The sequence below is a fragment of the Mizuhopecten yessoensis genome, unplaced genomic scaffold (assembly GCF_002113885.1).
Source record: "Mizuhopecten yessoensis strain PY_sf001 unplaced genomic scaffold, ASM211388v2 scaffold8131, whole genome shotgun sequence".
Lineage (NCBI taxonomy): Eukaryota > Metazoa > Mollusca > Bivalvia > Pectinida > Pectinidae > Mizuhopecten > Mizuhopecten yessoensis.
The window spans coordinates 1,263,374-1,287,977 of record NW_018407394.1 but is presented as its reverse complement, the minus strand read 5'-3'; the positions used below and the strand labels follow the sequence as shown (position 1 = coordinate 1,287,977).

Below are 24,604 nucleotides of genomic sequence, written 5' to 3'. Positions count from 1 at the left end.
ACATCTTTACTCTAGACATCACTGTCCTGTAGACGGTATCGTAGGCTTTTATCATATGCAACCTATGTGACCTTGCAAGTAAGACAATGTCATTTATTTGAATTACAAGTCACACCAGCGATAGCAATTACTTCGTAACTAGACAAGCACAAATAACAGATGAAGTGTTATATTGATTTTTTGTCAGAGAAAAGAATTAACACATTTCTGTACTAATTAATGATACGAAATGCTCATAAGTATGCAAATTGGTGGCCACTATGACAGAAATACCATTAACTCCAATAACATTGTACCTGGACAATCAACCTTTACAAACATTGTGACTTAATATATGCCGTGAGGTCCATTTGTTCTCCAATAACTCTCACTAAACAAGCTATCATTACACAAAGTGTGACCCTCATCGGTCGAGTCATGTGATCAGTTTTAAACCAGATGTTTGAAATGCAATTTACCTAGCTGTCATTGGATATTCATTACACTTCTTAATGCTCATACACTTCTGATGTGGCAAACATTCTCACTCACAAAAGTTTCATTTCCAATCTGATATGAAATTTACTATTTTTCAGTCAGCTCCAGATTGCTGTTCATCGTTAACCGGATGTGCGACATTTGCAATGTCGCGTCCTTCAAAGCTTCTGGAATGCAGACGAAATGATTTCAAGACGTCTTTCGGGGATCGAACTCACCGACGTTAGCATGGTTTGTAGTCCTGAAGTACCATGTTACCATACCATGTGTACAGACGCAGGAAGTTCAGGTACGAAACAGTGAAGCTATTGATTAATAGTATACACGGATCGAATGGAAGGGGAGAGCTTAACTCATTCGGGACATTACTTATGATTTCCCAATTATAGAGAGCAGTATGAATATATATCTATCTATATCTTGCTGTATCAACTGTGTCTGTTTTGTGTACAGCATACATCCTGTATTCTGGTGCTCTTTGAATCAAGACGTTTCGTTTGGACATTTTTATGTTATTTGACAAGACGAGGTGTCGCATCCGGTAAATACATAAACATAGTTTACATATCTGTTGCTGAACCTACCTGCTTTACCCCCCGCATTACATAATCAGGGGTGATTAATGTGGGGCTTTCTGCAGAATCGGGGTATTTGTGTGTATTCTGCTTAAAGAATATCGAAAGAAAACAAGATTGATCTTCTGACCCTTTCTTCTTGGCACCTCTCTTTTCTGTTCTGTCCTATTTATGGCTCTCTTTTCGCTGATGTCACAATAGGCATAGACCCGTCTCCGAAGCTGTTGTGCGGACGCTAGTTTGCTTATTTATTTTGTTACTGTTTTAAGTCCTTGTGACAGCAAAGGTCATATCAGGTCTGTGGCAACGAAAGTTGAACCACCACAGTCGAAAAGATGTGACTTGACACGGTAACGCGAGATACCCTGCACAGGCATCTTCTTCTGTCAAATTACTGACCAGTCCCTCCTGGCACCCATGCATTTGAGTGTCAAGCAGAGAGCAGTAAATACCAGATGTTCACGACTTGTGGTTTTCAAGGTCATGGTAGAGAAACCGAAAAATGTAATAAGCAAGAAGGAAAAAATAAAGCAAAAAGAGAATTTTGCAATACTTTCTATAAATAAAATGGAAATGAAGACATGTTTACACAGACGTGCTTGGAAACGCATAAGGAGAGTAAGATATGGTGGTATGGACTTGGAATGTGTTTGGCATGTCTTCATTGTATATGAGGTCGTGTCATTCGAACCGAATGACACGACCTCATATACAATGAAGACATGCCAAACACACCGCTAAATCGTACTCATGTCGGTAAAAAGAAATATTGAAATTACTGATGACTGTCATTAAAAATGTGTTCAGTCTACTAACAAGAAACTAGCATCTGAAACCTGTATCTATTTTTTAAATACGAACAAACTTTTTTCAACAAATATGTCAAATGTTTCGGCGCGGCAACGTTTATTTATGTTTCAAAGAAAGACAACTCGTATACACTAAAAGAAATCCTTTATGGTATCATCTAAAGTATGTTATTTTATTGTCAAATAAATTATGAACACATTTTTTTTTACTGATTTTTCAATATTTCGACATTAAATTACATTTAATTAATATAATGTAAGCAATCAACATGTATTTATGTTTGTGTAGTCTTCTATACATGTAGGTTTTGTATGACTTTTGTTCAGGTATGGGTTCCCTTTGAGCAAAATAAAAAACATATTAACAAAAAAATGCACATTGATGTATGTTTCTGAATGAATTCCTGCGTTTTCCATGTGTGAAGTGTGAATAATAGAATCTTCCCCTATACCTTGGGGGTGTTATAAGGGAAATCTCTAATCTGAGGGGTGATTAATTTGGTTGTCTAACCGGAGAGTTAGCTATATATAGACAACCAAAAGAATCACCCTGAAGTTTGGACGTTCATAGCTGATCTTCAAATATTTATGTATGAAGGCTAAAGACATTTGGACTGTATATAAAATTTCATTTTTTTTCAACATATTTAACCCATGTGACCTGTAAAGTAGGCCAAGGTAATTTATTTGAGAAAACTTACCGGTATAAATTCATTGGACTCAATTTGAGAAAACTTAAAAATATAACACTACAAAGCAGCTACCAGGATATGAGTCAGGGTAGATTTGGGACAATAAAAGGTCATTTATTTTAACAAATTTGTTTAAAGCAGTCAAAGATGTTGGACATTTTCAACAAATGTACTTTATGGAATAGAAAAGTATGGGAAGACATTTGAGTTCTTAACTTTACAAAGTCAAATCAAATCACCATTTGAAAGAGAATTAACAAAAACACTGCTAAGAATGACTTTTTTAATTTATTTATAAATCAAAATCAAACAAACTTATATGAAAACATATGACAGAATGATTTGTACACAGAGCTCTTCGTCATTTGACAGACTGCATCGTATACAGAAAGGATACTGTGTACTTTGTTTTATCATAGACGTTTGGTAGTTGTAAATATAACATGGAATATTTATAAAGATTGATTTTCAATGGTTTCCTCCACATGTCATCTTTACAAACATGTAAAACTCATTGCTCGTAAATCTTACTGGTCCGTTAATGGTTAAAATAATCATTAGAGGTGTCTTAGCAAATTATGTGTTGACTCCCTTGGCCTATTGCAAAATAAATATGGTAACAGAAGGAGGTAATGATTCCTCTTCATAAGATGTTAATTGGAAAAAAATGTCTTAATGAACAGACAATAAACCGTACACCATGCTGATATGTTAAAATAATACAGGCCTGGCCAAAGTTTCACATATGGTAGGTTCGGTATCTTAAATTTTCCATAGAAAAGCACTACTTCACTTAAGAAAATAAAAAGTCAGAAAATTTTGTGAAACTGGAGTCTGGCTATGAAATTTACCAGTATAGTAATCAATAATATCTCATCATATTTTCAGATTTTAACATATTACATAATATCTATGTAACAGTGTTGTCATAAATACAGTTTTCTGTCAAAATTTTTGATAATTAAAACATAGTGATTTTTATAAGAACTCGGACACATCCTGTGTTTTTAATATACAGGATCATACAAAATGTGACAATGACATGTCTCTATGTTGTCGTAGTCTGTTTACACATTAAATGTTTACATGTGTACTGTGTACAACACATGTTGTTGATGACGTTCTGGGCGATATTCATCAGACACCAAATATTCATCCTATGTCTACCGTCCCACCTGCAGTGTACCTCCTGTTCTTATTTTCAGCCCACTCTTTGTTTATACAGTTCTCTAATACCACATTATTTTCTATGACATTTCTCGTTGTAGTCTACTGGCGTAGGTTTTGGCTGTTAAATCCCAGGCATCCATATATCTGTCCATGCACATTGCTACACATTTCTGGAAAAAAACAAAAAACAAAGGTGAGCTAAAACTTGTACATGTATATATATGGTATGTGTGTAGTTTTTGAGAAACTGAGATAATCGTATAAAGCCAAACTTTTATACATTATCAAACCTCCATAAAAAGGCTATTACAAATAGCAAATGTGACTGATTTAAATTACGAAATGCTAATATTTAATAACATACTTTGTATTTACATTAACGGTCCAATGGGGGTGGGGGTGGGGGGAACAAATATAGTTGAATATAGTTTGTTCTAGTCTAGGAAATGATCTAGCTATATATATACAGTATGTCACATAGAGAAATGAACAAGCTATATATATACAGTATGTCACATAGAGAAATGAACAAAGTCGATATATAAATCTGCCAGATAGATGAATGGTATAATTTTCTGCAATGAATTCATTAAAGTCTCCAAAATGAAAACTTAATACTTTAACAGAGCTAGTTAGTTTCAATTTCATTCATGATGATGCATAAATGACACATATACCTCAATAAAATGTCAAGCGACCACTCTTTGTAAGGACATGGACAACAATGTACATTTGTATACATGGATACAGAACAGTCACCTTGGCCTATGAACTTGAACTCATATTGATGTGGATATAGAGGCAGCAATGCCTGCATCCACTAATATCCTATTAGATCCTATTTATAAACTATGTTTCTGCCTTATAAATGTTTCTCAGTCTCCACCACTCATCAACTTATTCAATATTCATCAAATGTTACATTAAGTTGACTAAAAGGAAAACAATAAACCCAGACAACATTTCATAAATCAGCTACCTACATTACTGATGTTCTACGAAAACATCACAAACACTTTCAATTAATACAATTATACGAGATGCCTGCAGGCCTTTTAATAATCACTAAATGTGGTTCCTTTCTCTAATATACAATTCAAATGAGGAAGTTTTTCAGTTCAAAAGCACACCAAGCCCATACCAAATAACGAATAACAATCAAACAAGGAGATATGGCTGTGATGCATATGCAGTTATGTATTTTTTTTGAAAATATAAAACAAATCAGTTTATGAGTTTATACTATTTGTGTGTCAACATATAAGTAGCCAATCTGATCATGGTAGTTAAGGCAAGGTTTTGGCAAGTGTTTCAATCTTCTCTTTCTATATTATATATATATTACAATAAAATATATGTCATTATTTTTATAAAGATTTGAATAATACTGTTAATGTTCTTGTCTTAAATGTACATCTAAAGTATTTAAAATTATACACTTATTTACCTGTTCTGAATTGTCCAAAGAGGTCCCTGGCTTGTACACACATTTTCTAAAACATTTATCAGCGACAGTCTGGAAATAAAAACAAAAAACAATACAATAAGAGGAGCAATTTTCTATTTTCTTTTTTTAGCAGAGGTAATTATTTTTCAATGCCTCTGCCAGGAGTTGAAACACCTCTGGCTTTCTAGTCTTAAACTCTACTGAATGAGCTGAAGAGAAATTCTCCCTAGCCGAGTCAGTAGTAAGAGGCTAGTATATTACTAGAGTGACATACCCCCCTCCAGGAAAGAACTTGTTTCAAATTTTCCAGGGGTCATAGCTATTCCCTTTCAAGCATTGCTAGTATTTTGTCTCTATGTTGGGACCAATGTAACAGAGGTCACTACTTTTTTCAATACCTCCGCCAGGAGTCCAGCCCTAGACCCTCAGGCTTAATAGCCTTATGCTCTAACAAATGAGCAAGTTGTAGGTAAAACGTTAATTATTATTTCTTTTGAGGTTTTTGTACAAGATACAAGGTTAACATCGCATACAGGTAAACAAGGAACATTAGCTCCTGTATGCGACGTTAAATAAAGTTTCTTGTATCATGTACAAAAACCTCAAAAGAAATACACAAACAAGGCTTTGTTGTTTATTTTAATATCAACAATCCTCTATGATGACTCTACCAATTCTATTTCAATTGTACATCTTGTTTCTATAGATGACAGTAGCTATCAAAATAAACATTAAAGTAAAATAAAAGTTTGAATATGTGTGTGTACCATAGATCGGTAGTGTTTAACAGCTGGAGTTTATGTGTATGTGCATGCCATAGATCAATAGTGTGATTATACATTAAAAATATTTTTTCCAATACTTTCATTGTAGATTTTCAGTTTTACCACCAGTTTTAACATATCATTTGATAGGGTTAAAATGGGGCGATAGAACAGTTGGGATGATAAAATTATTGGGCGATATATATATATCTTTTGTGGCAAAAAAAGAAATCTCGGGGCAATATGGTTGTCAAACATGGGGTTGAATGGACTGTAAATTTAACTTGGGCGATGCAAACAAAAAGTTGAGGCGAAATGGTTTAGGGCATACCGGTTTTGGGACGAATCGTCTGTAACATTATTCAATTACTACACATACTCATTTCCAGGTCCCAGTGATGGAATTTTGCATGTGCCTTTAACTAATTTAAATATACAGTTTTATTAAAACTTTTGAATGCTTACAACTTCATTTTTTTTAATACCAGTGAAATATGCACATGGGCATAAGAAGAAAATGCAATAAACAGTTAAAAGGGGTAATATTTTTGTGACGATCTGACACTTTAATTAACTAAGGTTTTACTACTTGTCCACAATTGTTGTTCTTCTACTTCTTAATGGTAATGACCAACTTCAACAAGCTGAAGATATATACAGATATAATGTCACCAGTTATATCTGTCCTGTGGACAGTATGCTGGCGTTTTGAGGGGCTGGTATATATAGGCCTACTGAGGATCATTCACTCTAACTTCAAATCAATGACCCTCAAAGCCGCCCCCTCAAAACACCAGTGGAAGTATAACACCAAGGTTTAACCAGGTCCAGTACACTCTGCCGATTGAGCTATATAGCTGTTATATAAAGACCTATAGTAGCTCTATTGACCTATCTGGAATAGGTCTTTTGAGCTATTTTTTGAGTAATTTTCGTTTTTAAGGAAAAAAAGCCAAAGTCGCTTTTACATTGTACTCTACAGACAAGGTTGATAACAAAAGACATTAAACATAAGGATTCTTTTTAAAAAATAATGATGTAAAAAAATCGGAAATTTTACATTTATGAAAAATGAAAATAAACATCTAACTGTATGCTTTTTGTAGTCAACATTACCATAAGCCTTATTGTTTTATGCGACTTTGCTTTAATTTAATGAAAATTGAAGTCTGAGAAAATATAGCTCAATACAGCTATAATGTATAGGTGTATATAGCTATATAGGTCTTTATAGCTATATAGCTCAATCGGCAGAGTGTACTGGACCTGATAACATAGAATACAAGCGCACGTGTCTCATATATATCTGACGCAAGTCTCATGAAATCTAAACATTAATTGCAATTTACTAATTACCTGCAGCAACATCTGTGCATTTGCTAACGCAATTTCTTGTCTTGCTTGATTTAATATGTCGTCTCTTTTTGATGGGTCCATTGTATATCAAGTTGTATCGCTAACTTAAATGTGATCATATATAACCTTCGAAACGCGTGTTAGCTAGGGCGCTACTTGATTATCATGCCGTCGCACGCCGGCTCAACTTTTAGAACTGACGAGTAAAACCTGATGCAACAAGGGCCGTGCAACAAAGCTACGTGATCTTTGTCAATTTTGCCTATCGATTGTTATTACATTATACAGATCGATTAACATGATTTTAGACAATATTCTATTTGTGTAGGCCTATATATAGGCCCTATATTTTTGTATTTCATTAACTCCGTAAAACAGAAAAAACTTCCTGCATATTTTTATAAAAACAACTTTTTTTTAATCTGTAATATTTGTTTATACATTTGATGCTCTTATTTTTGTTTTCGTTCTATATCCAATAATCCGAAACGATCTGTAGAACTTGTTCAAAACACTTCTTTTTACTCGAATGGGTGTCTTTTTTATCGGCGCTCGCGATCGACGCAGTGTAACAAATCAAGTTACCCTGTGAGGCACTACCGATATGGGGTAAAAGCCAGATAAATCCTGCGGATAAATTGCGGAATTATCATGCACGGGTTCCGTGAACATGTAATTCAAGGTAAAGAGTACCACTGCATCAGTTATAATAACTCAGAAGAGTGCCTCTCTAAAGCTGTCTTTTCGACCTGAAGTTTTCTTCCTTCTATATAGATAATGAAAACAACCAAAGAAAGAAGTTTTAATCATCTGTTATTTTGATACTTTACATATAGAATCCATGGATAGCAAAAATAAATGCAAACATTATTTATTTTGATGTAAGCGCGAGGGGGGTCTTAGCGTAGGAGGAAACCGGAGTACCCTGAGAAAACCCACGTGAGCCGTCAGGTGACTCAATACTTTTCACGTCCGATCGGGGAATCGAACCCCCGCCGCCTTGGTGAAAGGCAATTAAGTGAGCTATCCACTGCACCATCCGACCACTCTGAAATAAAGGAAATATGAACTTAAAGTCATAAATGGATGCTGCTAAATATCTATATAGCAATAGGGCTAAATCAGATTTTACAGCAAAGTTCCAAGAAGTATACAGAACGAACGGGTTGATAAAATATAATATGCATTTAATCACACGTAACGGAGATCTGGAAACGGCATATTATGCAGTTATTTAGAAATCAAGGAGTGAAGTTTTATATTATACAATAACCAAAGTTGTAAATTGAAACTTGACGCAGTTATTTTTTTCATGAAACTTTTATCTTCTATCTATCTAAATTCTTTAAAAATAGTGATTGGTGTGATTGAATGGCCACATTGGGGGACAAGAACCTTAAACTGCATATGATGGTTGGTGGGAGCTATGCAATATTTGTTGTAATTTTGTATATAAAATTTCAAACGAATATGTAATTTATAATTGGTTGAGTGTATATAAGAAATTGCGCTGAGAGAACACGAACTGAGCAATAACCAAGCTAATGTGAACGCTCCGTCCACAAGACTAATTTGACTGTATATATACCAGTTCTAAGGAGGGATAAAATATGCATTGGTCCGTGTAGAATGACCAACAACGGATTAAATCCACATTTTAAGGTAATACTAATCTTCATTTTTGTTTTGTCAGATAGCATTTGTTAATTTTGGCCACGATTTTCCATAATATTAATTTTGTATTTATTATCATGTGATGCAATAATACGTGTAGTCACCGATACCCTGTCTCTCTCGGTACTCAGATGATGGACAGGCCAGGTGACGGTCCGTCTTTAGAACGTGGTACAAGGCCGCGTGATGTGTGACGTCATAGTGGAACCTTGTGCGATATCTTGTTCATCATGTGCGCCTATTCTGACACGCTCTTTACATATTATCTGCATACCAGTGTAAGCAATGACATCAAACAACATAATTATAATGTATGGGTAAAATCAGCAATCGACAAATAAAGACATCAGTCGACTCATAATCTTATCCGAAAGACAAGTTATCCATGCGAGCCTGCATCACTTAAATAATACATTCAATGTATCACGTCAAGCTAAAAGACAGTAGTACACGGTTTACATACCTAAATATTATACCTGTGAATTGAACAGATTGCTAATTACCTGATTGATAGATTGATTGATAGGTTTTACGTCCGCTTCACTACCGAGTAGTTCGGTTATCCAGCAGACGAAGAAAAGACGGGAAATGGGTAGAAGGGATAAATTATGGAGTGAAGTGATAGAAGAGGGAGACAGGGAAGAGAAGGAGCCGTCCCTACTGTATAAGTCTATTTTTTATAAGACGGCTACTATGCCTAATATATGCATTAACCTAACCCTAGTCGTATGGCAGCACCAAGTCTGGACCGGAAGTGAGGTAAAGAACCGGCAACATCCACACCAGCTCCTGACTATTCTATATATATATATTAGAAGTTCTTCTAAATGTCTTAATAAAGAGAACCTAGTTGTAAACCCCATCCTCAGTGCCTTTTCGAGAGAAAAAAACATCGCGAGATTGGACAGTTCTAACACGGGTCACCATTTATAGTCAAACCCGACGGACTGTGTGTTAGTGGTTAGAGTCATGCAGGTGCTGTTTGCTTTTGTTGTCCGTTCATGTAATCCGCTCTTCGTCATTCTTAACTATAAATAATGCTTACTGTACTTTACCAATGTCCTCTTTCTTATAAACCTCATCACGTCTTTCACTTGGTTCTATTCATCGTTTTATAGAATTTATTAGATTATTTTGATTCATTGTATATTATTAATATTACCCCTATTAGCTGTGTCAGATAAACAGATATTGGTTATTAAATCAAGATTCGTTTATCTCATTATTCCTACCTAATAGGTCCATATAGCACTGTCGGCTTCCCTCCTTTAACCACGCTAACCTTGTAGGGTTTTACGCCGAATGAGCGAAAGTACCTATTTTATTGGTCGTATTATACAGTTTATAGTGGTAATAATAATAAAGGTCTGTCTTAAATTTGTATCCATCGTTTAAGCATTGTACAGTCTAAAAACGATGTACCGCTCCAGATTGTACGTTAATTACCTGTATATCTTACCACTTAATAACATAGCCAAAGGGAATTTAGATTCAAGATTCAAGATTTTTTATTACGCTCTGACACACAAAGTGTGTAACAAGAGGTCAAACAAAATAACATCAATCAAATCAAACATGACAGAGAGAGTAGACTATACATGGACAGATTCAGCATCAGTTCATGAACAGATTCAGCATTAATTCATGGACAGATTAAGCATTAATTCATGGACACATTAAGCATTAATTCATGGACAGATTCAGCAATATTTCATGGACAGATTCAGCAATATTTCATAGATAGATTCAGCATTATTTCATCGTTAGATTCAGCATTATTTCTTAAGTATGATAAAGCAAGATTACACTCAGATAGCATCATCATCGTCATCATCAATCATCATCATCAGCAGCAGCATCAATCACCAAAGTATCATGATGAATCATCATCATCATCATCATCATCATCAAAGCAAAAAGAATTTATGTACATACGTATCAGATGTATTGTTACAAAGTATCATTATAACCAACACATGAACAGATTCAGCATTATTTTTTTACATGTGAAACAGTAAGATTATACATCATTATTTCATACATGTGAAACAGTAACATTATACATGAACGGATTAATCAGCATCATTCATATACATGTATGTATTGAATACACAATTTTCACAGTAAATTATCTTCAGATTTGCCATAATGCAAAGTATAGTATTTTTGACATACTGATTTATTTCAATTGTTATTTTTTATAATTATTTGCAGTTTTACAAGAAATGTACTAACCCTTAATCGTTTGTTACATATTGTAAATATTCCTTTCATTTTATCGACATTTGGGTTCATGTAATAATATTTTGGAATATATTTTTCCCTAATCTGCCGTATGGATTCTTGTTGACATTTAAGCAAATAATGAAATTCATCTCCTGTTTCATTTCTATTACACAAAGTACAATCTCTTTCCTCTCGAGGAATTCCCATCCAACGGCCAGTTTCAAGGGGCAGCGGGAAGTTTGACGAGCGAAATTGCAAAACACTTTTTGGGATGTCAAGATATATGTCAACCCTAGATCATTTAGTGTAAGTTTTGATAAAATTATTTCAGATGTATCGTTTCCAGGAGGGTAATATTTTCGAATCCCCATATCTCTGACGCGTATAACAGTATAGGCAATATTAATGTATCAAAAAGTTCAAATTGTAGGTCTACTGGTAAATTGATATTCCCGATTTTCTGTTACGTAAGTTTATATGACGATAGACGGCTCCAGTGATACTTTTTAATGATTTTTTTTACGAATATTAACATGGAATGGACAAATCAGAACAAAATGGAACTCGTCCTCTACCTGGTTTTGATTACAATAACGACATAATCTATTCGCCCTCGGAATACTACGATACCGACCTTCTTCTACATATAACTGATGCGATGAAAGTCGTAATTTCGAAACAAGTTTAAGATACGCATCTGGAATAGACTTTGTTAGATAAAATTGTAACGTAAAGCTGTTTACATGTATCAGGAGTTTATACAAATACCATTTGGATGATCTTTCAACAAAATCATTCCTTGTTTGAATAAAAACATCTGTCAAACGCTGCTTGAAACAATGTAAAAATACCCTTTCATTATCAACATAATGAGTTAACCAGATATTACCAAAACCAGAAGACAATACTAATTTCTAAATTGCCAACGCCAATTACAGTTTCTGTGATTACATTCATTCATATCTTCATAAACTGACTTTTGAAATAACAAATAGAAATGATATGCAAAGGCTACTTTGTCCGCAACATGAAAACCCCATGTTTCCCAACCGTAATTAAGGATGGAGGAAACATAGACATCAAAAACATTGTTTAGATTCTACATTGAGGGACAAATTGTTACAAATTCTTTACGCATTATACATACATTTACGACCTAGTTCAGCAATAGTAACTTGAGTTTTTGTAAACTTACCATTAAAGCTGAGCAGTACGCCAAGGTAATTAAATCTATCAACAATTTCTATTTCATTGCCATTAAAGTAAAAGAAATCGCCAGCTCGTAATCTTCCGCCATTACGAAATACAGCAATATTTGTTTTCTCCGTATTGACTGTCAATTGCCATTTGTCGCTGAGTCTAACATTTTCTGCAAGCCAGAGGCAGATTCTGAGAGGGGGACAGTTTTATCTGCATACATAAGAAGAAACAGAGAAATATCTCTTAAGATTTCACATGGAGTAAAGGAAGGGAGATAACCTACGGAGCCCCCGAAGGGACATGGTAAAACATTTACTAATCTGTGCGCACGGATTAGTAAATGTTTAACTATGTCCCTTTGGGGGCTCCGTACTTACGATAGTCAACAAAACAGCATTAAAGCTTACGATTATTAGAAAGCATTTATACCATGTAAAGAAAAAACAGCATCATCAGTTACAAAACTAGGTTTAAATCCGAATTGGGCATCGGAGACGATGTTGTACTCCTTAGACTTATCTAGCAGTCTATTGTTTAAAACACTAGTAAATAATTTAGATAAACAACTTACCAATGTGATTCCTCCTATAATTGTTTGTATATCATTGGCATCACCTTTTTTGAACAAAGGGAAAATGAAACCCTTGGACCATATTGAAGGAAAGACGCCCATATCAAAAAATTACATTAAATAGTTTTGAGAGAATAGGAGCAAATGTCCCCTTATGTTTGACAAACGATTCATTAAGAGTGTTATCAATTCCAGGAGCTTTACATAATTTAGCACTTTTTAAAACACTCATTACTTCCTTTTCTGTTATAGGAGAATCTATATCTGTGAATTATCGTAGTCTGAAATATTTGGATTATCCGTAGCATCATCGCCACTACTTCCAGCTTTAACATGGTCGAAAAAGTCTCCAAGACTCAAAATAAAATAAAATAGGATTGTTTTCTGCGTAACAAACTTAAACGGTCTCCTTCTGATCTAAAATATTTTCGTTTAACCAGCCTATCACAGCGCTTATACTTACGCTTGGGTTCGACAAGAGACAATCTAGCTGTTGGCAGGGGTTCTATCGGAATTAAAAGAAAATAAACTGCGTCGATACGATTTGTACAGTCGTCTAAATGTATCGTCAAACCAGGGTTTATGGACACGATATTTTAATTTACTGTCAGATGGTGAAGAAAAAGATTGACAACATGGGCTAAATATTTCATTTATAACTGATGAAAAACGATCAATACCGTGATCTACTGAGACAACAGAGGACTGTATATCATTAACAATATTGTGTAATAAATTAATGTGCTCATCTAAATTACTATTCAATTAACCTTTTTCATCAGCATTCCATCTATATGTATTTATTGTTAAATTACTTTTAACGTTATTTATAAGATTATCACCACTTGCATGTACTTCAATTGGACTGAATGTTATATTAAATTTAATAGTTTAACTGTTGAATAGTTGAAAGTATGGAATAGTGCCAGGATATCACTGCGCTGTCTGTGCTGGATGGTTCCATTTTCATGACCAAATTTCAAAATATACCATAATTTGTAAATAAAAGTAAGAATGAATGTGTGCATTATATGTTGAATATTGAGATGTATATTATAATTTATAAACTGCAATGAATAAGTAACTCTCTCTCTCTCTCTCTCTCTCTCTCTCTCTCNTCTCTCTCTCTCTCTCTCTCTCTCTCTCTCTCTCTCTCTCTCTCCCAATAATAGATAAATGTATTGATTTAAACTATGAAATCCATCTTATGATGTGTATATACAATTATTTATCTTATAAGGAAAGGGCGTTAATAATGTTCATGTAACTTGTGCCCAATCCTCTTGCATTTTTTTGGCAATAAAATATGTTTAAACAATTAAATTTAAAATCAATTAGCGCATGGTCATTAAAATCACGCACATTAAATTCAACGATCATGCCAAAGGAATCTTTTTGTATTAGAACATTATCAATTACACTTGACCCCAAATTATTGTAGAAAGTAAATGTATCCGTGTTATCACCAGGCGATCTACCATACCCGAAGGCCGGTACTTTTACACAATTGTAACAGTTTACGACCAAAAGTATTTAACAATACCATATCACCAGATATACGATTAGACAAACCAGTATCATTGTCGTATACAAAAGTACAATGAGAGCGTATTGAGAGTTAACCTACATGTAGGGACGGTATATGACTCTATGCAGTCAACTGAATTTCCAATTCTACTATTTAGATAACTGGAAACGATGACGGTTGCAATGACATCGAAAACATCGTATTCGTACAAAGTGTAAACTAATTACCCAATGATCTTACCTGTGAATGTCATAGCCAAATGGCATTTATAACCGATCCTCCAACCACGGACTTAGATAGCACCCTCTAATCTAATTCCGTGCTCCAACTAACACAGGTGGTGGCCATGTGTACCGGCGCGTTTCATGTTCTCCACAATGTCGGAAGAAAGATTGTTGTTTATACCTGAGGTTAGTTATCTGGAACGAAAACTGGCGATGTTTAAAAGGTAAAAAATGTATGTATATCATGAACGATATTAGGATTATTTTAACGTAATTTCTGAATTCTAAGTTTTCTTATTTTTGTATTAATGGTGGAGCTGACATTTACTAAATTCTTTATAATATCAACACGAAAACGCTTATTTGGCTGTGTTTCAAAAAATATATCTTCAGGGTTAGGATCCAAAACTTCGTGATGAGTGGTGGCACATTATTTTGAGAATATACCTTCCGATTTTGTCATATACATGTCACCTGAGACCGTTAACAAATCCAAACTTTTCCATTTCATGTTTTATAGATATTGTGTTTTAAAACAAACACAAAACAAATAGTGTGTAGTCTAGTTGAATTGAGTATCACCAACTAGAGCAAAGTCAAAGTTATTTTTCGAGTTTGAGTTTCTCGTATCTTAAAGCTAGCGATGAGTGGATATTTGGGAACCTGTTTCTTTTCTGGAAAAAATGCATAGAATATATACATGTATTTCAATACACGTTAAAGAGGACAAATATAGTATATATACGCTTATTTCACACAAACAGACTTACCTGTTATTGGTTTTAAGTGAAATAAACAAAAAAACATTGTAGAGGGAAAACGTCCATTTTCATTTTCGTATCCCGATTCAGCTGACATCTTAAGCAGTATTCCAATCAAATAAATAATTTAATCTGTCATGCTACATTGTACTCAAATGTGTTCGTGACAGTGATAGTTTGATTTCACACTGAACATAAATTGGTTGTTCACGTATACATGTGGGTATATAATTAAGCGGTATTAAACTGTATTTCCCGGTGTTTAACTTTTCACGTGATCCACGCATTCGCAAATTTCAAATTTCACAAAACTAAATTGAATGAAAAGTATATATGCGTCCCATGTCTACATGCTTTAAAACTACATCAAACTCAGAAGCAAAAATTGTTTGGTAAAATTTCACTTTTAGACATAGATGTGTGGATATGTAACATTACATGGGGTTCGTATTAATTAAGCAGGAGGAACACAACAATTTTGTCAGCAGATTTTAGAACATTACAGCTGATTAATTACATTGTAAATATCTGTACATTACATGTCATTTCCCCTGGGTAAGCGGTGCTTTATATTGATGCTGCCTTTTTGGTCTGGTTAACCATAATTGCACTTTGCTTTTTAGATTACCAATGTTGACAAAGAGCAATCAAAAGAAGATATATAAGTGCCTATAGAAGGTTAATTTGACCAGAGACATATAAAGCCAAGGTAGCATATATATATATACGTCTTTGATTTGACACACCAAAAAAAGTGTGAGTATCATCTTTAAATATAGCTTTTGCCCTTCCTTCTCAGATATAAGAATAGCACTTTCTATCTTTGATAATACGTTTGAATATTTTGTTTGGTTTGATCTGTATAAACATGATATATCATTTTAATTTGCTGGACATGTACAATATCAATTGCTTTTCTGGCCCATTGTAGCGTTTTCTTATATATTTTTTAAGTCGACCTGATGTGTTGTAGTAATTAGTTTTCCGGTGAACATGCGTACTGTTTAATTTGACATACTACAAATTACATGTTGATATAATAATACAATTTAAAATCGAAAGCGTTTTTTTTTATATAACATTACACTATCTGAAAAGTGACCGTTATCCACTGATCCGTCAATTTTCAGTAAAGTTTATCCGCCTTTTACCCCATAACTCCAGAAGCATCATCAGTGTGTTTATGACGCTTCAATCGATTGGTCCTACGTGATAACAAATGCATATTTTATTTACATCACATAGCCTTTCATAGTATGAAAAGGTAAGTTCTTCTAAGATTTGTTAGCCGATGTTTAAATTTTTGTGGTACTGTAGGTTACAAATGTGTTCTACGAACCAACTTCGGTTATTACAGGGAAATTGGATATTCAAATGCACAGGTCCAGATGACGGGTGCCTTGACTGACACCTGTGCGTTGTGTATATGACTCATTTTCTTACCGAAACATTGCGGGTGTTGTTCCCCATATTTTCAAAAAATATTATCCTATCACTGTTCAATGAAAGCTGTTAGTCAAAGTTGTATAGAAACTAGGCTACTTGACTGGGACACCAGTAGCAGTTAGAGGACCTAATTTCCGGGTCCGTTCACCCTGATAATGTTACCATAGTCCCCACTTCTACTGTTACCATTTGATGACATACTTCAGCATAGTGAAGATCATGTCATATATAGGTGTAGCGCTATGAAAGGAAAGGAACAGAACTTAATATTGATGAGCAGAGATAGATGATTTGAAGGACAGAAGTGAATCAGAAGAAATAATTTGAGAAGGGAGTTTGTTACAATCTTTGATAGTCCGGGGAAAGAATGATTCCTTCCTTACAGACGTCCTGCATGAGATAGTTTGAAATGAGGTTTGATGACTATGCCTTGTTTGTCTGGTTATAGCGGTGAGATATTTAGTAGTAATGGCAACTTTATTGTGATGGATTTTATAGAGCATGGTCAGCCTCGCGTCTTTCCTGCGATCTGCAAGACTACGCCATTTTAGGTGTTCTAACCTGTTGCCAACGCTGGAGGTGTTACGATAGCAGTTGACAACGAAACGGGCAGCCCTGCGCTGTACCATTTCTATCTTGTCTATATCTTTTTTTAAGTAAGGGTCCCATACTCCAGGCTAGCGTATTCAACCTGAGGGCGGACCGGGGACTTACAGGCCTAGAGAATGGCATTTTGAGATTGCGCCTCAGGAAGCCCAGAGTGGAATTGGCCTTTTTTGTGATGTTAGCGATATGAGGACTCCATTTTAGATCAGAAGTAATGGTGACCCCAAGATATTTAGCCTCTGTCACATGCTCCAACTCGTGACCATGTAGGGATGACAGATGGGATGTCTATTCCTTGTGACAGAGAGGACTTGGCATTTATCAGGATGGAAAGCCATATCCTCCATTTATCTCCCAAAGTGCCAGTTTATCAAGACCTTTTGCAGGGTGTGAGCATCTCTCTGAGATGTTACTGTCAGATACATGATGGTATCATCTGCAAAGAGTCTGATAGAAGATGTTATACCCTCAGTGATATCATTGATGTAGTATAAGAAAAGACTTGGGGGACCCCTGATCTTACTGGGGCAGAATCGGACATTTCCCCCTCTACTACAACAGTCTGGGTTCTGTCACTTAGGAAGCCCTAAATCCAGGTATTGACTGGTCCAGTAATTCCATACCCCCTAAGTTTGTGGATAAGGAGAGAATGACTCACCTTATCAAAGGCCTTACTAAAATCCAAAATCAATACATCTGTCTGTTTACCATCTTCTAAATGTCTTGAGATGTCATCAATAAATTCTAATAGTTGACTCTCACATGATCTAGATTGTATAAAACCATGTTGTAAGGGATAAAGAATGTTATTGTTATCAGCATGATTCATGATGTTACTTACTATAATATGTTCCAACAACTTACAACAAATAAGTTACATCTCTACCAAGTGTTGGTGATTGGGCTACCTGGTTGCTGAGGATCACCCAGTCCAGTTCGCTATATAACTAATCACACTAGGTACATAGGGAAAATCATGGAATTTAAGAACAGTGGGCCATTTTCAGCAATTTTTAGTCAATATCATAGTTAAAGGGGCCATTCTATGTAAAATTAAAAAAAAATATGGGAACATGGAGGGGTCAATTTCAGTTTTGAGGGGTCTATGGACCCATGTACATCAAAAACACATTAATTCAGGAGAACTGCATTTACATGTAATGATGATGTATTTCACTTTCAAAAAAATGAACTATTGGGTTTACAAATCTGAAATTGTCTCCCTTGGTGTCATCAATAAAAGTTATATATACCAGTATTTATAATACTTGCAATTACACTATCAAATTATCCATTTTGGAGATGTTATGATTAATCCTATACATGTAACATCTCATTCTCTTAATATGTCTCAAGGAAAATGATCTGAGCAAGTTAGAAAAAGGGACTGTTTGATAAACAGTTACTGGAGACTAGATCTGATGAATACATGTAGTTGGCTATTGCATTCCAATCTTCACCTACATGTAGATCAGATGTTGAATTGACATGAAATTCTTTGATAACCTTGTCTTATTTTATAGAACCTCAGTGAGAAATTTTGTGTTTTGATTGATTTTACTTATTCGTAATTCCTCGGTTTCATTGCCTGTGACGTTATTAAGATGTGATTCTATTATCACCTTTGGTATATTTTTTTCAAAACGTTTTAGTTTATACCCATTTGACATTTTTGACAGGTGGAACAGCTGAGTCAGGATGAGTGCACTATCTATCCTGGCGGAGGAGTGTGAGTTGCTGAATGACTCTAAATACAGGGCCTACATCACACAAGTGGACAAAGCCCTCCGCAGCTTTGAGAACACCAGTGAGTGGGCAGATCTCATCTCTGCTCTAGGGAAACTAAACAAGGTATGTTTGTTTGCATTGTACACACCTTTCACGTGCACCTGCTTCAGTTAATCTGTGAACGAAGTCAAGTGTTGGAGTGCGTGGTATCTTAGTCAACTCAGACCAAACAAAATTATGTCTGTTTAATGGGTTACATGCAGAAAATAATTACAGAAGATACTTGGTAGGTCTTTACTGAAAAAATAAAGAGCAATGTGGGCTTGCTTCATGTATTCATATATATATATTGTGCAATTCAAGGATTCTGAAGTTATGGGTAAAACATGTCCTTACAAAGAAATACCTAATGTACTGTGTATACAATGTGGGTTTCAACAAGGGCATCTACATGTAACTCTGTCATTGTATTTAGTAGAGCTTTCAGTATATGAGAAAACCAGTATATCAAACTGAGAAAACCAGTATATCAAACTGAGAAAACCAGTATATCAAAATGCACAGGAAATTTGTTATGGCATTGCAATAAGACAATGTATCACAATTATTAAGTTTTCAAAAGCTTATATTTATGTATCTGTCATAAAACTCTATAATGATTAAGTGTTATTAACTTTACAAATTACTACCCAGTCTAGTTGAGATAAATCAGTAACCATGCAACTTGTTATTACTTATGATGAGAATGTCAAAATTTTATATTGATGATTTTGATTCAATAAAAGACTAAATCTATGATCCATGCAAATCAGTTTGACAGCATTTTGACAGCTTATTGTTCTGAAACAAATAATCAATTTCCAGTAAAAGCAACCCTTTTTCCTGATTCTTCTTCATACTGTCTATTTTACAGGTCTTGTTGGGACATGTCAAGTTTCCTGTTATTCCTAAGCGTGTCACAATAGGAAAACGACTGGCCCAATGTCTTCATCCTGCCCTTCCGAGTGGCGTTCACCTTAAAGCTCTTGAGACCTATGACATCATCTTCAAATGTATTGGTACCCAGAGGCTTGCTCAGGACCTGTTTATATACAGTGCTGGACTATTTCCCTTACTGGGCCATGCAGCGATGAGTGTAAAACCCACCCTACTAACAGTGTATGAGCGTCACTTCATTGGTCTAGGCAGGCACATCAAGCCAGGCCTTAATGGTCTGCTCCTTGGACTTCTCCCGGGATTGGATGAAGGAGCTGAGTATTATGATAGGTAAGTAACGGTAGGTGTTCATTTTAACCTGCTGTTAATTATATAAATAGAACTATCTATGGCCCATTTCACTCCCACTCTATCTTATCATATATTGCACAAGTTCACATATGAAATCACTGATCTTACTATAAGGCAAAACAAAAAAGTATGTGTGATATTTTATCACCTACATGGTACTTGTATCTAAGATTAATTTATTAGCCAGGCAAAGTTCACAGCCACTGCTTAAAATGTACTTTCTTCCTTTTCTGGGAGACTGACCTTATTCTTGACAAATAAATAGCCATTGTAAATTTACGACTAATGTGTGGAAATTTATTGTAAAATTTGAAATAAACTATAAAGATAATATCAGTTCACAAAAATAAAAAATTAACATGAAAATAGATTATTTGCCTATCGACCTACCCTTTTTTTTCACGCATGTTACCTGAAACAATTAAAAAAAAAATGGCCTACATACAATCTCTTTTTAAAATAAATTGAAAATTCTCTTTGACTTTACCTACTGTGGGCTACTTTTTTCAAATAATAAAACAATTAATATAGCCTCTCTCTGCCACAGAATATGTGGTTATAACACTGTTACCCTTGTCTGTCTGGTGTGAACATGTTTACATTGTAAATAATGCTACAGTTTCTGATTGATTTCTTTGAAATTTGCTATGAAAATTTAGCTGTTATCTAACAATGATACAGAGATGTTCATATCAATGTTTCCATACAATCTGATATCTGTATATGTCTCAACACAGAACTTTGTTCCCCTCTTTATGCTTCACATTATTCACAGCTGTCGCCTCTTTAAATATTGTTGACATAATTTGTCCTGCATGTATTTATTTCCAAATGAATTTCTGTTGAAACTAAGCACTCTGATGTACCATCATGTAGGTATATACACTGGTTGGATCATATAAATCAGATTCACAGTTATAAACAACAGCTGGTGAGTGTAAAAGTGAGAGGATCTGACATCAGTGTCCATGTCATATTGAATTTATTGAATGACATGGACACAAATGTAAGATTCTATTTATCAAATAACATTCACAATATGAAAAACACTTCAAACACAATTTTATGTTATCAGCTGACTATATAGGTAGGTCAAAACCAAAGTAGTACCTGTAGTGGCGTCAGAATTGTACATGTGTTCCCACGGTTTTGACTAATCGCAGCACCTATAGGTTTTATTACATGTGTATATTACTATATTTATGATATGGACGTATGGCATAGTAAAATGGGTCAGTAATGTGATAAATTGTCGTACATGATAGACTAACAAAGCAATACCCAGTCTACTACTCCTATAGAATACTGTACATGTATTATAATAAGATTTTGCAAACTTGTGACATATTATATAAACCTATGAATGATTTTATATGGCACTAAATGTCAGTTTGCAAATATGAATTCATGTGTCCGTGTGTGACCACCAAGATGTTTCCATATTGATGTCAAGAGAGTTACGGCCCTTGATTTAATAGCTGAGTAGAGCTTTGTTCAGTCTTCTACTCTTACAGTATAAGATGGATTTCAATGAAACTTTAATTTTCAGACATCTTATAATATCGGTGGCTTTCCTCCACCACCAAAACCTGGCATGTCCTTAAATGACCATATAGCTGTTAATAGGACGTAAAACACACAAAAAACCCACCCCAAGCTGTACTGTAGTACTTTATTCAATACATTGACTAGAAATATGTTGTAGCATATATACTGTAAGATTATGAAGTACTTGAATAGTGGTCTATTCAACAGATTTTAAATATTCAATTCCCTAGCTGGTTTTTTTCAATTTCTCAAACAAGAACCTATGTTGTACAAATTTAAAATCATAAGTTCATCGTTTTGATGGTGACTATTTCAGGACAAATGGCCTGCTTGAGGATTTCTGTGAGTCAGCAGAGCCCGAGTATTTCTATACCTGTATGTGGGAGTGTGTTATGTCCTGTCCCAGTGTTCGTTTGCCCGCCATCACCTTCCTCCTAGCACACTACAACAAGAAACAAACAATGGAGGACCAGATCTACATGATGGGACTCAACATCGACCTCATGGTTGGTATATATGTATGACTGCAATTGAAAACGTAGTATTATCCTTCTGTAATTCAGAGGTCCTTTTGTTACATGTACATGTGTATATATATAATAGATAGAAATTTTATTGAAACTACTGTTGAATTGACTGTTACTAGCTTCCACTAAAAGCTCAAATTAGAGCCATTTTATAATTAGAACTTTCTTCTTATAACTGATATGTATACAGTATTCATTCTATTTAATGGTATTGATGGCTATAACATATCTTAGTAAACAAATGTATAAGTTTATTTTGGCAAATATAGGAAGAAAAATCTGTATGGCATTGGAGCATCCAGAACATAGTTACCTTCAACGCATATGATTTTCATGNGGGTGGGTAATTTCTTTCACTATAGTTACAACATATTTGTTTACATTCTGTAGTCAGTGACATGTATAATGGTTGGGTTACGTTGTGTTTCTAGGTTGAGGCTATGTGCAGTGCTGCCCAGGACTCTGTCGTTCTGGTACAGAGGATACTGCTCGACTTTCTACTCATTGCCTTTCCCATGCGTAATGGTCAGCTCACCAAGGCTGACATGGCCAAGATTGTTAAGTCTGTCATCAACGTGGTACTACGCAGGGACATGTCGCTCAACCGCCGCTTATATGCCTGGCTTCTTGGCACGGGAGCGAACAGTTCTGGCAACATCAGCCGTCAGACAGCTGACAAGTCGAAGCAGTTACGTAAGGACAGCATGACCAGCGGTAGTGAAATTGATCTCCTGTATTTCCGCACACACTCGAAGGATCTCCTGATACATGCTCTCAAACAGAAACTCTCCGACGCCAGCGAGGATGAGAACTTTGTTACCAAACATGGGGGAAAGTCTGCATTAGTGCTGAAACCTTTCAGGATATTGATGAGTCTGTTAGACAAGCCTGAAATAGGACCAGTCATTTTAGAAAGTGTTCTTTTGTCTGTGTTTCGGTGTCTGTACAGAGAGACAGGTTTACTGCATTCCAAGTATAAAACAAACACTGAGTTAGGAACAGAAGGGGCTGAAGATACATTAAAACAGAGTAAAAGTAATTTAAATCCTGAGTCTAAGACTTACGGAGAGCTGATTAAGACTGCTAACTTACTGTTTGGGACTTTTGAGCCATACTTCATTTGGGACTACATTGCCAGGATGTTTGAGGAATCGTGTCAGAAAATGGCGAGTGGTGAAGGACAGCTTCTGCAACGCCAGAGGTCTGTGATGGAGAGTGACATTCCTTCTCTGTCAGAACTCTGCACACTTGTCAACTACCTACTGGAAGTCATCTCACTGGTAGGTTCTACTGAACATTTCATAAGGTGTGGATACACTAGATAGTTACTGGTGTCAGTGAAACTGAGAGAACTATTTGATTGTGCCATGAACATTTCTGTCTGCATGTGTGTCTGCCTGTCACATCTTCATGTACAAGCAATGAGCTCTGAACACATCACGTGTACCACTAGTGTAGCTCTGTACTATCGATATACTTCGCTAGTATACATTGGTGCTGGAACCATCAATAATTATATCATAATATCATTTTTCAAACAAATACAAGTCCTATATACACTGTAGTACGATTTTCAGTAGTACACAAATGTACATGGATTTGTTTCTATTAAAGCACATATTGCTTTGCTTAAGATCACCAGGGCACATTCCATGATTAGTCCTTTTGATATTAGACCAGTGTGTCTGATACTACTCTTTAGTCTGTACCCTGAAGGTCTAGGTCACAGGAAAGATTCAGAGGTCAAATCATTCTGATACTTGTCTGGTTTATAACCTCTGAACAGCTCACATCATGCTGTTATTCAAATAAGGGTTGTGGACTCAAAACATTAAAAAGAAGTATATACCACATATTAAATTTTGTTCTAAAAAGGACCTACAAAATGTATTTTGCTGCAAAATATGACCTACAAAATGTATTTTGCTGCAAAATATGACCTACAAAATGTGTTTTGCTTCAAAATATGACAGTTAGACAACAGAATG

The 24,604-nt window shown here is 35.1% G+C and overlaps 2 protein-coding genes across 4 annotated transcripts in view; one reads left to right on the top strand and one right to left on the bottom strand.

Annotated features, from left to right (window-relative positions):
- Positions 1-2,822: 2,822 nt before the first annotated feature.
- On the bottom strand, positions 2,823-7,458 carry LOC110455086 (mitochondrial import inner membrane translocase subunit Tim13-B-like). Its single transcript, XM_021505026.1, has 3 exons — positions 7,291-7,458; positions 5,171-5,239; positions 2,823-3,893 (listed from the first exon to the last, which is right to left on the bottom strand). Exons 1-3 carry the CDS (start codon positions 7,369-7,371, stop codon positions 3,801-3,803), a joined length of 243 nt encoding a protein of 80 aa, XP_021360701.1. The 5' UTR covers positions 7,372-7,458; the 3' UTR covers positions 2,823-3,800.
- Positions 7,459-16,653: 9,195 nt separating this feature from the next.
- LOC110455075 (protein dopey-1-like) overlaps positions 16,654-24,604 on the top strand; it is a 32,972-nt gene continuing 25,021 nt past the window's right edge. For all 3 annotated transcript variants that reach the window (XM_021505000.1, XM_021504999.1, XM_021504998.1), the window contains exons 1-5: positions 16,654-16,738; positions 19,206-19,377; positions 20,168-20,520; positions 22,406-22,595; positions 23,048-23,896. In XM_021505000.1, coding sequence (XP_021360675.1) covers positions 19,225-19,377; positions 20,168-20,520; positions 22,406-22,595; positions 23,048-23,896 — 1,545 coding nt within the window. In that variant the 5' untranslated portion in view covers positions 16,654-16,738; positions 19,206-19,224. The remainder of the gene's footprint in view (positions 16,739-19,205; positions 19,378-20,167; positions 20,521-22,405; positions 22,596-23,047; positions 23,897-24,604) is intronic.

Coding starts and splice junctions, on each gene's coding strand:
- LOC110455086 (XM_021505026.1), bottom strand. CDS start 7,371: ATGGACCCATCAAAAAGAGACGACATATTAAATCAAGCAAGACAAGAA. Junction 5,240..7,290: donor ATGCACAGATGTTGCTGCAG/GTAATTAGTAAA, acceptor TTTTATTTCCAG/ACTGTCGCTGATAAATGTTT. Junction 3,894..5,170: donor CTTTGGACAATTCAGAACAG/GTAAATAAGTGT, acceptor GTTTTTTTCCAG/AAATGTGTAGCAATGTGCAT.